This window comes from Corvus brachyrhynchos, unplaced genomic scaffold (assembly GCF_000691975.1).
Source record: "Corvus brachyrhynchos isolate BGI_N302 unplaced genomic scaffold, ASM69197v1 scaffold279, whole genome shotgun sequence".
NCBI classification, from domain to species: Eukaryota; Metazoa; Chordata; class Aves; order Passeriformes; family Corvidae; genus Corvus; species Corvus brachyrhynchos.
The window spans coordinates 3,893,364-3,908,431 of record NW_008246060.1 but is presented as its reverse complement, the minus strand read 5'-3'; the positions used below and the strand labels follow the sequence as shown (position 1 = coordinate 3,908,431).

General features: G+C 41.9%; 1 protein-coding gene across 32 annotated transcripts in view; it reads right to left on the bottom strand.

The window, feature by feature from the left end:
- Positions 1 to 15,068, bottom strand: part of ANK3 (ankyrin 3, node of Ranvier (ankyrin G)) — a 258,366-nt gene that overhangs the window by 12,524 nt on the left and 230,774 nt on the right. For 22 of the 32 annotated variants that reach the window (XM_017746270.1, XM_017746265.1, XM_017746272.1 and 19 more), the window contains 6 exons: positions 14,371 to 14,445; positions 13,373 to 13,504; positions 12,223 to 12,366; positions 8,585 to 9,254; positions 6,281 to 6,659; positions 2,510 to 2,608 (listed from right to left, as the gene is read on the bottom strand). In XM_017746270.1, the coding sequence (XP_017601759.1) occupies positions 2,510 to 2,608; positions 6,281 to 6,659; positions 8,585 to 9,254; positions 12,223 to 12,366; positions 13,373 to 13,504; positions 14,371 to 14,445 (1,499 nt within the window). Of the gene's footprint in view, positions 1 to 2,509; positions 2,609 to 6,280; positions 6,660 to 8,584; positions 9,255 to 9,634; positions 10,128 to 12,222; positions 12,367 to 13,372; positions 13,505 to 14,370; positions 14,446 to 15,068 lie in introns of those variants that run through there. The other 10 variants (XM_017746277.1, XM_017746288.1, XM_017746297.1 and 7 more) reach the window with 4 other exon arrangements.

The following is a 15,068-nucleotide window of genomic DNA, read 5'->3' as shown; positions in this document are numbered from 1 at the left end:
GGAATGTTCAAGGCCGGGCTGGAGGGGGGTCTGAGCATCCTGGTCTGGTGGTAGGTGTCCCAGCCATGGCAGGGGGTGGGAACTGAGCAATCTCTAATGTCCCTTCCACCCCAAGCCATTCTGTGATCCTATTAATAAAGGGCACAGTAAAACAACACAGCTCCCACGTGCAGTTCTGCTCAGTGGAGGCTCCAAGCACACCCCCATCCCCTCCCCACTGCTGTTGGACATAAGCTGGCAGAGAGGGGCTCTGGGGCTGTGGAGTCAGGCACAGCACCCACTTTGCCAGGCACTGGGGCACTGGTAGGTGAGAGAGAACCTGCTGTTCCCAGCCACTGCTGGGGGCCCTGCAGCAGCAGTGTGAGTTATTTTCCCTCTGCAGACTCAGAGCATTGCTCCAGGCCTCTGAGCACTACATCCTGAGACCTCTTCCCTGATCGAGGAGCTGTTCCTCAGTTTGCACATGCTCTCACAAAGATTTCAGTTCACCCAAAGTGAACATGCAGAAAGAAGTCCAGATCCCTACCAATGTTAAATCCTGATTTTTCCATTTCATACCACCATTTCACAAACTTTACTTGATCAAAACGGTTGTTTCCACTATCAAACTCTTTCTCAGGCCTTTGCCTGATGATTGTTGCTTTCAAACTTTTTCTTGTTCTCTTTTAAGCTTGTCTTGAGATGCAGAGTGGGGGCTAAAAAAAGAAGCTATAAATGATCAGAAAATAACCAAAGAATCACATGTATTTTCTAATCAAGAGACAGGTACAGCTCTAATCCATCTGAGCTCAGACACGTTCCCAAGAGCGCGGGTTCAGCCGCCTCCACTCACCATGCACACCCTCCCCACTGGCTCTGCACCAGCTGCAGATTCCAACACTCAATATGCTGCTTTATCATGGCTACATTAAAAGTTCTACTCCAAATTATACCACCACACTTAAAACCAATTTTCTGTGCCTTTCTCTAAACACAGGGGCTGTACTCGGAGAGCAAGAGAAAGCTGCCTTTGACATGCTTTCCCCTCTTCTACTCCAACATTTCCTGACTGCAAACCAACGGACACCAAAATAGTTCAGACATAAATTGGGTGGGGGCCCTTAGCCACAGGCCAACTATGCAGTCTTTGAAACTGCAGCACACTCACACTTTGTGTGTTACCAGACTCCTGCAGCACTGGAGGGGCTGTACTCACCCACAGGCCGCCTGCCCCGTTTGAAAACAGAAACCACATTCCTAAGGCTGAGCAGTCAGGGCTTATCTGCAGGCGGAATTACTGAGGAAGGGTTAGACTCTGACCTGCCCAGGGCCTTTCACGGAAGGCAGCAGGTTCTGCCTGGGGAGATGGGGGATAGGACAAAACATTCACTTCTGCTGAGCTCAGTTTTGCCACTCCTGGCTTGTCCTGAACGGAAGCACCACGGGTATACTGAGGAAATAGTGGTGAAGGCAGCCAGAAAAGTCACCCTGCCTCTTCCAAAAGCATCTGCACCTTGGACTGTTTGGCAGCTGTGCAGAGCAGCCTATCTGCCACCCACATTACACAAGAGGTGCAGTCCATTTTGTGGTGTGCAGACTCCTCTCCACAAAGCATGCAAGCAACAGGGATACAGATATGTGCAATTGAAATGTCACAAATTATTCCTGAAGTAACAATTACAGCTCAGGCAAACTGCACTAGTGCTGTAATAGCACTAAGGTGCCCGTCTTTTTTTTTCATGGCTTGACTATATGATTTTCTAATAAGAATCTAATAAATCCTGTAAGTTACTGAGGAATTACATAATGGTTTCTGATACAGAATTATTTCCTCATGCTACATGCTGCAGGAAAATAATGCCATACTGTATGACCACGCAAAAAATATTGTAAGGGCAAATGCAATTATTTATATGATTATGTTATCAGTATATAAAGTATATTGTGCTGTAAATAAGGGCTAACTGTAAATAAATATACTAAATAGAGCCCACTGAAGGCAATGCAAAGACTTTTTTTAACTTTGGTAGGTTTAAAATGAGGATCATCTACTGTATAGAGGTTTTCCAGAAAACACTAAGCACTTAGGACCACAAGTCTCAACCAGAGTACGTGCCTCATACTTCCTATATCCCACTTGTGTATTCCTGCAAATGTTTAACTTGTAACTTAGAATACTTTAAAGACAACAGCGGAAAAAAAAATATTGTTACCTATCTCTGTCTGTGGCTCATATTTGCTCTACAGGAGACCAACATGCTGCATCTAGCTGCAGTCTTTAAGATGCCATGCACTACAGTGGCAGTGAAGGACACAGCACTCCATGCAGCACAGCTGTTTTCCAGCAGAAGACACCCATAAACCTGTGTTAAGCGAGGAAAGGCCACCTAGCACTGTGTTATAAATCCATACTGGCAATGGAAAGCACACTACCAGGGGGGCTTCAGTATGCCAAATCTGACATTCTGACACAGCAGACCAAACTCACGTCCATGCCAACGTCGCCTCAAGAACGCAAATCACCAAGTACCTTCAGAATCAACCGCCGTCGGTAAACTCTTGTAGTAATTCTCTGCTCTTCATCTGAGCTTGAATCACTCTCAGTCTCACTGTCACTGTCACTACATTCCTAATAAATGCAGTTTTAGTACATTTGAACAGCACGTTTGCAAGACAGAACATGCTGATCAGGACTAGGAGAAGGAAACAGAGGTTATCACGGACAGTGTTTTCCCTGTCTGTTATGTACATAATGACTCGCAGTTTCACTGCTGAAGTACATGATGGGAGGAGGCCCTTTTGCTCCTTGGCATGCTGTAACCTGATAATTACACCAGCTATGGAATATCTCAGCAGCTCTCAAGTCTCAGAAAATGGTATTTGGAATGCATCTGACCTGTGAAATTTCAAAACCTTATGCAATTCTTTTTAGTTTTGTGTTAAAAAGCCCCCTAAACCATGTCATAACTAATTGAATCTTTTTTCTCCTAAAAATTACTCTTTCAAACAAGTTTTACAGATTCACAAGGTATGGGAAGTGAATTCCCTAATAAATGAAAAGAAGACAGTCACAAGGAAGACTCGGCGAAGCACCTCCACACAGAAGGTTAAAAATAGCCCTTCTGAAGAACTTCTCCATGTAAATGGCTTTCCTGCTCAGTATTTATCTGCTGTATTTATCACTGCAAAGTATCTGCTTTTGTAAGTGGCAAAACTGCAGTGTAAAGCACAACCATTCTGCATTTTTTCAAGAAGGGAGCTTTTAGAGCTCAGCCCAGGGGGCACAGCCCAGTGCTGGGAGGTACCACAGGTGTCTACTCTGCCCTGGCACCCTCTGCCAGCCCTGGTGTTTCCCCTCTGACCCCCAAGGAGCTCAGCTTTGGGGCTGAGCAGCTCTGTGTGCATGTGCCTGACAAAGGGCTTCAGACCTCTGTGTGTGATGGATGCAAGGCAGAGATCCTTCTCCCATGATACTCAGCTGAACCTTTTCCTGAGCACAGAAATTTGAAAATTTCCTCTCTGTTACTCAACGACAGCCCCCCCCAACTGATTTTAAAATCATGAATAGTGGATATTGAGAACTGCATATCTGTTTCTCTTTTTGAATCTGGCCCAAGACGTCCTAAACAAGAAGCATTTCTCAGAAATTATGTGCAAAATAAGAGTGGGCATAGGTGGGTGGAGGAGAAAAAGAACTATATAACAAAAAGCATTTAGGGCAGGATGACAGAATTCATCTGCAGTCCTCTGGCACTAGTCAAATATAGATACAAAAAATTATAAACCAATCCTCTCCTGAAGAAGTAACAAGAAAGCAGAAGATTTCCAGAGGGCACAAAGGCTTTAGAGGGAGAGATATTTTTAATAAACAGCTTTAAGTGGTTTATTTGTGATGGAATTCTGACACTGAGAGTCACCTTGACCATGTGCTGGACATCATCCTCTCTGGAATAACAGAGCAACTGTGCTGTGCTCCTCTCATTTAGAAAGATCACTGGAATCTGATGCTTGAGCATTTGCAAAGAATTATATGACCTACACCATTACTGCACTGCTTTTGTAAATGTTTATGTGGACTTGGGATGAAGCCAAGGATTTGTTCCATCCACGTCACCAGGCGTCAGACCAGTATCAATTGTCTGCACTTATCTCTTGGTGCAAACTTTGTGCCAGAACACTGCTTCTGCTGCAGCCCTTCTCTTGCAGGTGGGTGACTCTTGCTTCCTGGCTCTTTCCAAATGGGTCATGGATAAAATATCTTACTTTGGCAAGTTGTTTTAGTTTGTTCTCCCTTTTTCTCCACAGAAATAAATCTGCTTCTTCCATACTTTTCTCCTTATGGAGCATTTCTGAAGAATGCCTTGCAGAAGACTGCAGTTGAAATTTTCTTTCTGTTTTCATGACAGCACATGAAGTGTCTCACCATGAGTTGGACTGCGCTAGTAATTAAACTTACGGAATTTCAATTAGATAAGAAGGCATTATTGAAGAAATAGCAAAAAAATAATAGAAGCAGTTCTTGTCATTCTAACAGATGCTAGTTTCTTACCCACTCAGGCTGGGTGAGAGACCCACATTTTTAAATGACATTATTTTCTGATACCAGTTTATTAAAAGATCATGCCTATAAAAAGACCTGTTATTCGGTAGATAAGATTATCAGCCTTTACCAGTAAAGCGAAGTAGTGCAGAGAGCACGCCCAAGGAAAGCACTTGCTTATTCTTCTCAATCCAGATGGGATATCCAACAGTAAAGAGCACAAAAAGGGGGTGACAACTTATCTTCCCACTGCTGGGAATGCAGAGGGGTTAGTGCAGCGTGTCAGCACACCCTCAGCACGTGCATCTACACATGGACTTAATCAGTGCATGGCACCACCAGACTGAGGCCTGCCCAAAGCATACAAACACTGAGGAACACTGCCATCTGCCTTTTAACTGCCTTAGAAGAAGGCAAAGGCTCCTACATTTTTTAAGTATTCCAGTAATTAGTGAACATTAGGAAAGATCTTACTGTGTCACGAACTAATAACAAGATAATAACAATCATATGCTGCATAACTGCTGAGACTGATTATGTTACCATCTAATAAAAGAATTCTTGGTTGTATAATCGAAAGAATAGTTTAAAATGAACTAATTTAAACCTGCATGATTTACTGCAGCCCACCACAGCCAACATTTTTATTGTGCTATAATAAAAAAACCCCGATATAATGTAGAAACAATTCTACTGAAATATCTTGCTTCCAAAAGTTGTAATCTCCTCCTGCATTATGCCCAAGAAAAGACAACCTCAGCAGAGAGAATAATGTGGAAGAAACTCTGCAATTCCCCTTTTCAGCCTGGTTCCCTGCTGGCCCTGAGGTCTATTCTGTGGCGACCCTCGCACTGCTGGGGTGTGAGGCACATGCAGCTACTGGGCTACAAGCCATTCCTTGAGCCAACTTTACTGCTAAGCTTCTGGTGAATAAATAGAAGCAACTGAGAAAGCTATCAAAATCTTCAGTGTCAGAAAGCAGCTTATAACTGGGGTTCTGCAGTTAAGGGTGTACGAGTCAGGCAAGGTAGAAAGGAAGAGAAGCCCCTTGGCAGTATTTTAAGGAGAAAGAACCACCACCTGGAAAAATGCTTTACATGTTTGGAAATCTTTTGATCCCTCTCAGCTGGATGGACTTTGCAGTTGGGATGAACAAGGCCATGAAAGAAAAAACATAAGGAGGAGATTAAATGTCACCCAAAATTTATTTTTCTGCAAATAACAGAGTAAAAAAAAATGCAGTTAGTGTTGGGGACAAAGAGCAGGACAGAGCCTGAAGGGTCCCTATATTTCTTTGCTCCTAGCATTTGCTTCAATGCCACAGGAAGAGTGGGAAACTAGTGGCAACACCTTAGTGGAAACAGATGGAGGACAACTGAGCTGTTTGGCACTGTTTGCATAGGTGCTGTGTCATGGCAGGGAAGGGCCTGTCCCCCAGTGATGCAGGACAGCGGTCCCAGAAGCTGCTCTAACCTCTTCCAGGGCTCAGGGCCAGGCCGGGAGGGGATTGTGCAGCCCTGCTTGGCTCCTCTGCCTATCCTGACTCCACCCCATTGTGTTGTGTTCACAACACAAATATAAATTTCCAGTAACTTCCATTTTTCCCAATTCAGTAATAAACTGAAAAAATTTAAAAAGGATAACAAAACCCAAACCCTAACCCTGTCACAAACATTACAAGTCATACAAAAAAATTTGTCAACCAATATGTCAAGCAACAGGGACTCCTCACATTGTTAATTATTACAGGACATACTGTACCTTCTGTTCAGACATTACTGCTCCCTCCTCCTCTTGGATGCTTGTTCTTGGCTTGCCATCCTCAGAAGTACTCCAGCCCATCTTCTTCACACTGACAGGCACAGATGTTTTGCTGCCTTCTGTTGTTGGCTTGCTGGTCTCTTCCAAAGATTTCTGATATGCTGTTGATGATAATGTTTGCTCATCAGTACCAGTTGAGATCTGGGACTTTGTTTTCAGGGCTTCTTTGTCACTGTGTTTTCCCACATCATTTAAAGCTTCCTGGATGTAGGATTTAGTTTTTGCCTCTGATGTGGACTCGGATAGGCTTCCATTTGTTTCTGGCTTCCCTACTTCTCCTTTGACATATGAGGTAACAGAATCCCGACATTGGTCCAAACTACAAGAAAAAGCAGAAGCAACAGACAGCTGTTCAGGGCTTAAATCACAGGCAGAAGGGCAAAGCACCAAGCCTCTCACTGAGCCTTCAGTCTGAGCACATAGGTTGCACACAGAGAAAAGTAAAATTTTAGACTCCACTTGCAGACATCATTCTATTTAACAACCTTGTCTTCTGCATCATGGCATCATTTCAGAAGCAATGAAAATATGGTGGGCACTGGAAACAAGGCCACATGTTTTATGGTAATCTACTTCCACTTGGAGAAGGGGAGGAAAAAGACAAAAAACAATACACAAAACCTACCAGTTCTCTTGTATAATCACGAGCTAAAGCCCCAAGGCACTAATTTTTAAACCGCTCTCTAACCAAGGAAGTGATGAAAGTATCTGTTACCATGCAATTACCAGTTACTTTTCCCCCAAAGTACAGTATCTGTACTCCAGATAGGTCGTGCCTTTTAAAAAATATTGTTATCTGCAAGTAAGTCCTTAGACACTTCAGAGTCTCAATACTATGCAGGGCCAAAGGCAATGAAGGTTACAAAAAGATAGAAAGCTGACCAGAATTTTGCCTCAGATTACCTATGGACAGGTTTAACCTGCACTTCTGATAAACAGTCTTCCTTTGTATTCTTGCTCACTTTCTGATAAACACTATGACTGTGTAGTGCTGACATATGAAAATATGCCAGCTGTTTGCTGGCAAAAATCTTATGAAAGACAGCAAAGAAAACGCATCCAGCTAGAAACTGGTATCTTCTTAAGGAAGCCTTTTTACTTCCAAAAGTGATCTATTTTACTAATTTAACACAATATAAAATGCAGAATAATGACACTTGCTTAACAACAGGAATCACATCAGTAGTAGTTCAAGTGCTTTACACTATTGAAAGATAATGAATTTGCTGAAAGCAATGACCAAATTCCCACTGGATTCAATAAGAGAGTATCTAATGCTACCTTGAACCTTAAAACATCCTGAGTCAAAGATGCAAAAGGATGTAAACTGCTGACAGACAAATGATCACTGTGCAGATAATCACTCTGTGCTGATTTAAAGCTCCTGCAGACCTGGCTCCTTCAATTAGTGATCACAGGAGCCCCTCAGTGGGCACTGGTAGGGCTGAACAGGACAACACATACTGTGAATGTTGAAGGCTTAAGGAGGTCCAAGGGCAGGCTGGAAAAGCTCATGCAAGAGAAATGCACTGAGGATAAATATATAGAAAGCATCCCTCTCAGCAGGTCATTATGTCAAAGACAAGGGAAGCTTGGGGGACTGCAGGGGGAAAACAGCACATACATCCACTCTCCTTCCCTGAGCATCCTCTGCAGTCACTGCTGGGAGCCAACATCCAGGACTAGGTGGGTTTGGTATCGCCATTCTTACCTTCTTCTGCCTCGTACCTTAGCTTTTTAAAAGTCTAGTAAATTAGCATGATATAATACGCTTGAAGCAAGCGTTATAAAAAGTGACAATTCAAAAACTGGCTTATGGGGAAAGTAACAACTATCTGAGGGAAGGCAAAGAGATGCAAATGGAAAGGATGACTGCTACAAAGGTGTTCAAAAAATAAGAGTAATGTAGTATCCCAGTTTCAGATAATGTTCTTGATTCCAGCTACATCTACACACCACTTAAATGAAACAGAAATACACAAGATAAAGACCATGAAAAGCAGTATTACCTGCTGAAGATAATACAAAATATTTCTCAAATGCCTAGATCGAGAATGAAACCTGATAAATACACATTTTTAAAGACAAATATATCTGAGGCCAAATGAAGTTTCTCTTTCAAATGTATATATAAGTGCACACATTTGTTCTCACAGAGCAGAGAACAGCCTCTGCCCTGCTGCTGGTGGCCGAGGCAGCGTGGGAAGCCTGCTGACATGCACACTGCAACACAGAGGTGCTCACCTCTCGTCCAAGCGATCCAGCAGGCTGCTGCCTATCCTGCGCCCCGACGTCGGTGCCTCGGAGACGCTGGAGGAGTCAGGCTGCCAACCTGTAATTGAAGACATTTCGTGTTCTGCTTGTTGAACACCTTTAAGAATTGACCATACTCTTTCTTCCATCATCTCCTCAGACTCAGCTCCTTCTTCCAGACGGATGTCCTCAAACAGAGACTTAAACTTTTCTGCCGTCATCTCCTCATCAGTACCAGACTTCTCTCTCTCAGGCTGTTCAGTCCTCACTCCTCTTTTACTAGTCTCTTCACTCTGCCTTTGTTTAGCATCTTTGGATATCCCACCATAACTACCAAGATACCGCGGAAAATCCTTAAGGTCCACTTCCTCCAACTGGCTCTCGCCTACGGAAATATCTTTAGGTGTTCCTTCTCTAGGCACTGAGAAATCAACTTTGCTGTCATCCAGTGAAGTGTCTTCTTCAGTCACCACTGGCGGTGCTGCTGTACCATCTACGTGTCCCTGGGAGGTCACTAACACGTCACTCAGTCTACTGGGAGTTCTAAGGGGCGACTCTAGGCTAGAGGTGTCGCTAAGGAAATCGTCCTGGTGGAAAGGGGTGGGCGGCACGAAGCGCAACCCAGTGGGAGTTTCCAGTTCCACTTGAATGGAGGGATAACCTAAGGAAGACAGCACATTTGGACTGACTGGGATGAAGCATGGAGCAACAAATAAGCAAATGCCAAATGATTCATGGGTTACATACAGTATGAAACATATGAGGAGGTGCAGGTGTATAAGAACCAATGCAGTTCTGAGAGATTTTGTTACTTGGTCCTACAGAGATGGAACAAAGAATGAGTACTGCCCATGAATAGTACAGTGAAGCCAGTACTTCTGACTATTTTTTAATAGTCTGTATTTTTTTCAGCAATTGCTTTTGCAGCCACTTTAAACATTTTCAAGCTATAGCAGATTGTCTTATGAGCATGCAATAAATCAAATGTGGACAAGGGTGGTTGTCCCTTTACATACAAGACAATCTCTTGCAGCCATATTGTGTAAGTCTTTATTTCCAAGGGTTTGTTTTTTTTTTTTTTTTAGATTTGGATGTTTAATTAACAGATTTTAAGGACAGCAGTAGATCATAACATAGGACAGCCACTTTTTTTTGTCAGTAGATATTATTTCTAAAACAGGTCCACATGTTTAATATGCTTTTATATAAAAATACACAATACCAGAAATACATTGTTACTAATATGTACCTCCAATTTAACCACAGAGAACAATAATGGACTAGTTGAAGAATGAAGAACAGAAATGGATCCTAAAGAGGATACTAAAAGATAGTAGATCTAAATACACAGCAGGATACAAAACTAAAGTAAGGAAGTTAACGAAGGGATAAGAGAACAGAAACACAAGGGAGAGCTATATGAATATTTCAGGTACAGTGAAGTTATACGGGTGAGAGGACTGTGGTGAGTAAGGAGATCTTGGTGATCTTGAAGATTGAGGTGATCTTGGTGACATTGGTACAATCAGATACACTGACCAAATAAAGAGAAAAGAAAAATTGATGAAAACATGAAAAAAAACCCCCAACCCATACAAAAGGATTAAACTGAAAACACACATTAAAAAATGGCAACAAAACCTTAAGTTCGCATTCTGGCAAATGAGGTTGGGCAGCCTAGGAAAGGCCAAAACACATGCTGTGGGGTACACTGGACATTGTGCTGCCTGCAGGGGGGTGCATCAACAGGGCTTGGCAGGGGGGTTGTTTCCTGAACCAGCCGAGAGAAAGGCAAAGGTGGTCTGGTCTTGGTGAGGAAAGGAAGCTTGAGGAAGGTTCAGAGAAGAGGAGAGACACAAAGCAACTGCAGAGAAGCGCTTTTTTCATAAAACATTGATGCTACTATTAAAAGGCGCAAGCAACATTTCAAGAGCAACTTTCTTAAAATGTCAACAGAAAACTATTTCTGTAGTGCAATGATTCAATGACCAGCAATGCTGCTCAATAATGGAGGTACACTGAGCTCATATGCTCTGAAGAAAAAAAAAAAAAAAACCATACTAAAATACAGAGAAAGCCAAAACATAATTGAACAAATTACAAAAACCAAAGGAAATGTTACTTACAAAAAAAAAAAAAAATCTTATTTAAGAACTTATTTATAATACAAGTGAGTAAAATCAAAGTAATAATCCAGTGCCTGTTATCTAACATTTAAAACAAGAAAAACCCAACATTTAGCATCTTCAATATACTGATAAGTAATAAGCATCCCTATGGAAATTTTGTTTTACAAGAAGAATTTCATTTATCCTTTAAATCTGACTCAAATTTAACCTTCACAATTCTGTTTTCAGTTGACACAGCTTCCATGTGAAAATTATTACACAATTTTTACCCATTAGCAGACTGAAAAAGACATTCACTCATACACTAATAAAACATTTTCTTATTTTTCTACTGCCATTGTAGAAATGGTCCAAGTGAAAATCATAAAGCAATCGATGTTCACGGGTCTCAAAGAGGCTTGGCAGTGAATTGCACATTAATTTATTCCATGGAAATACTATGCACTTTTTCCCCCTTCTTCTTCCTTCTTTTTCTCCTGGAAGAATTTTTACTACTACATATCTAGACAGGAAGCCAAAGAATACACACATTTCCAGGTAAATTGTCAAGCATGCAATACCAAGTACATAAAAAATAGACATGGGCAAGCCTCAAAGGACAACTGCTGCAGGAGGAAAGCCTGGTCTTGTCAACTGACACCAAGGCTGGTGGGAACAAGTTTACTCAGGCACACATTTGTGGGACTCTGGGCTTACTGTCTGAGATATTAATGTGCAACCTACATATCCCCATAAATGACTTGGATGCAGCACTTGAAGGTGTACTAAGGAAGTTTGCTGATGATACGGAATTGCGAGCAGCTGTGGACACCCTCCAAGGCAGGGAGGGCTGGGCAATCACCAACCACATGAAGTTTAACAAAGACAAGTCCTGGGCTCTGCAGCTGGGATGGGGCAACCCTGGCTGTGTGTAGAGTCTGGGGAATGAGAGGCTGGAGAGCAGCCCCGTGGAAAGGGACCTGGGGGTCCTGGCCAGTGGGAAGTTGAATGTGAGTCAGTCTTTCTAAAGTTTAGAAACCCTGATGGTCTTTATGACTTTATTTATAAGAGAAGAAATCCATATTACTGATCTTTTGCATGATCACTGACAGGACTCAAGGAAACAGGATGAAGCTGAGTTAGGGAAGGTTTAGGCTGGATATTAGGAAGAAGTTTTTCACCCAGAGGGTGGTCAGGCACTGGAACAGAGAAGCGGGCACAGCCCCAAGCCTGACAGAGAGTTCAAGAAGTGTTTGGACAATGCTCTCAGGCACATGGTGTGATTCCTGGGGTGTCCTGTGCAGGGCCAGGAGTCGGACTTGATGATCTTCGCGGGTCCCCTCCAGCTGAGGATATTCTATGATTCTATTGTATCATGCTTTAGGAGAGGAAAACCCCTTCACACATTTAAAATTACTGTTTCTGTAGAACTTACAATCTTTCTTTAAAGTCTAGTTTATACAACATTATTGTATTATTGGACATGTCATTGAATTAAATATGACTACGGAATTCAATTACCATCAATGGGATCATGAAATACGTTATTTTCATCTGCAAAACTTCTGGTGCCTGAAATATTTCCATAATCAAATATTGGTCCTTCCAACAGGGTGACGATATCTATTCGATTAATTTTTGTCAATACAGAAGTTAAGGCATCAGCTGAAAAAAAAATAGAACACATCAGAAAAAGGTTCAGCATTGCAGAACTGTGTGATTGTTTTTCTCAGTTACATTCACATCGCATTACTTACAAACTGCGGGCATGTCCCAATGCCTTTGGTTCCAGCAAACCCCAGCACCTGTCTGAGCAGTCATTCAGCTGCCTACTTATTCAAGATATATATCTATTAAGAGTCTACACACTCTCCAAGTATAATTGTATTACAACACAAAAGGCACAAAGAACAAGGTCAGATAGTTCTTGAAGAACGTATTTACTTACTACTGATACAAAATATTCTTTTACTGGAGCGTAAAGGGAGTGTAAAAATCCTTCTACCATTCTGTTTTGAGGAACAACAGAATAGGCAGTCATGTAGGTAATAATGCATATAAGGCTATTCAGGCAGTACATCGTGAAATCTCATTTACAATAATCCTGTTGTGAGAACACAGTAATACTGGAAATTACTTTTACAGTGAAAAAGATCAAAGGAGACTCAAATGGTGTGTAGGAGTTTGTGGATTAGAAAAGGGTAGCAACACCACTGACCCCACACAAAAATCAACCCCTCTCCTTCAGTCTGAGCAATTCAAGTGAAATCCACAGATAAACCCAGAAGTATCAGCCCAGAATCATCACTCCTTACAGGAAGAAGTTTAGTCTTTTCCTATGGCCTGCAATACTGTGAGACTACCTAAATTTTCCAGGCAGTCATTTTCCATGTTTCACATTCCTTGCTATTGGAAATTTTCCCTTTTATTTTCTTTACTAGAGTTTAAGTTCACTACTCGTCCCATCAATTATGGATTTGGAGAATGGATCATTTCCTTCTGCATACAGAGCAAATAAATATGACATATTTCCAACACCTGGTAAAAATATAACTGAAACTTCTTTTTTCATTGATGGTTTGTGAAGGACACTTACAATGTTTTCTTCAACTTGGCAACAGATGCAATGAGCTAAAACTCATAAACAACAAAAGTAACTACTTGAACTTACTTGTAGCATTTTTCCCATCTCTGGTAACCCATTTTTTTAATAACATGAAGCTTTGAGCAATAAGAGAATTTGGGTTTTCTACTCGGATTTGATTTATTTCATCCACAGAAAAATTCAGTTCTCTTGCCAGTTCTACAAAGACAAAAAAAGCAAACGAGAAAAGAAAAGAAACTCCAAAACACCAAAGAAAGCACAAACTCTCAGTCGTCTTGTCAAGCTTAAAAATACTACCTTTCATAGGTCACAGAGACGCCAACCAAACTGCCTGACACAAACTTTACAGATAACAATGAACATGGCATTAAATCCCCATGCTTTAATTTCCTAAGGCATCATTTTGAATTTCCATCCTCCCTGGGAGCGATTATCACACTTACGCTCAGTAAGCCACTTAAGCATGATGAAAAAGCCCTCCCTGGAGACTGCCTCATCAATGCTAATTTATAAACTCTGTTTATTTCCCCTGATTGTTATTCCCCTGGGAGCACCCTGTGCAGCTCAGCACTGGTGCTGTCATCACCTGAGCCTGGGCAGAGCTGGCTGCTGCAGCTGTGAGCCCAGGAAGGGCAGCTCTGCCCACCAACATATGGGGCTATGGATGGGTACACAGTTAGAGAACACCTCCAACTCTGACTTGCTGGGGCACTGCTGGGCCCCCTGCAGCCAGGGCTTGGGGGAAACTGCTGTCCAGGATCTGCAGATACTCCAGACGCAGCCCTGAGCCCGAGCAGGTAGAGCCTCTCAGCTCCTTGGGGGAACATGTTGAGAGGAGAGCCATTTAGCTATTTTCCCTGTGAGTTTCTCTTTGATTTCTTGCAAGATCAAGGAATAATTTCCCATTAGGCATCTTTGCCCAGCAATACATTGCATGTTTTGGGAAGCTGGCCTGGCTGTGAATTTGGGAGAGCCTGATGCAGTCTTGCTGCATCTTTTGGTAAAAGAATACCTAAAAACACAATAGCAGGGAGTGATTTCAATATTAAAGCAGAAAAGCTTACCTGTCCAGCTAAGTCCTAGGTGATCAGCTACAATTGCCATCCTTATATCTGTCCGTTCACATGGACTCTGTGGACCTGTGATTTACAATTTCTCAATTAAAAAGGTTTTGCACAGAAAACCACAATACCGGATAATAGTTTGTTATAAATAATAGCTTTAATTGACTAAGTTGACAGTGCTTATATTGTTTACTAGAATGGTTGTGTGACCTAATAACCTACAAAACAAAATTTTTTCACAGCTTTTAGATTTTCACCTGTGTAAAGCCAAAATGTAAAACTACATGATGTCGTGTAATGAAACCAAACATGCTGACAATCTAGCTGTTAGACTGTAGACAAGTTGTTCAATTACTGGTGAAAACCACCAAGGCCAGATATTGCCTATTTTCTCTACTTCGACAGAACAAATTTGCTGTCACAAAAGACATCTTTCAATTTCTGAGTTACATCAATTTCTGAGTTACATGAATGTCTTTGGCATGCTTCACTAGCTTTCTACAGTACAGAATTTGTTTGAAGGAAGAAAAAAGAGAATAAGACGGCACATACAGATGACAATGACAGAATGAAAACTACAGTTAAGTCACTCCACAGGCAATCACAACAGTTCATGCACTAGGATCAACAAGTTGAAAGTTTTACAAACTAGGCTTGATCTCCACGAGGTGAGCCATGAGAGCTCCAGAAACCTGACT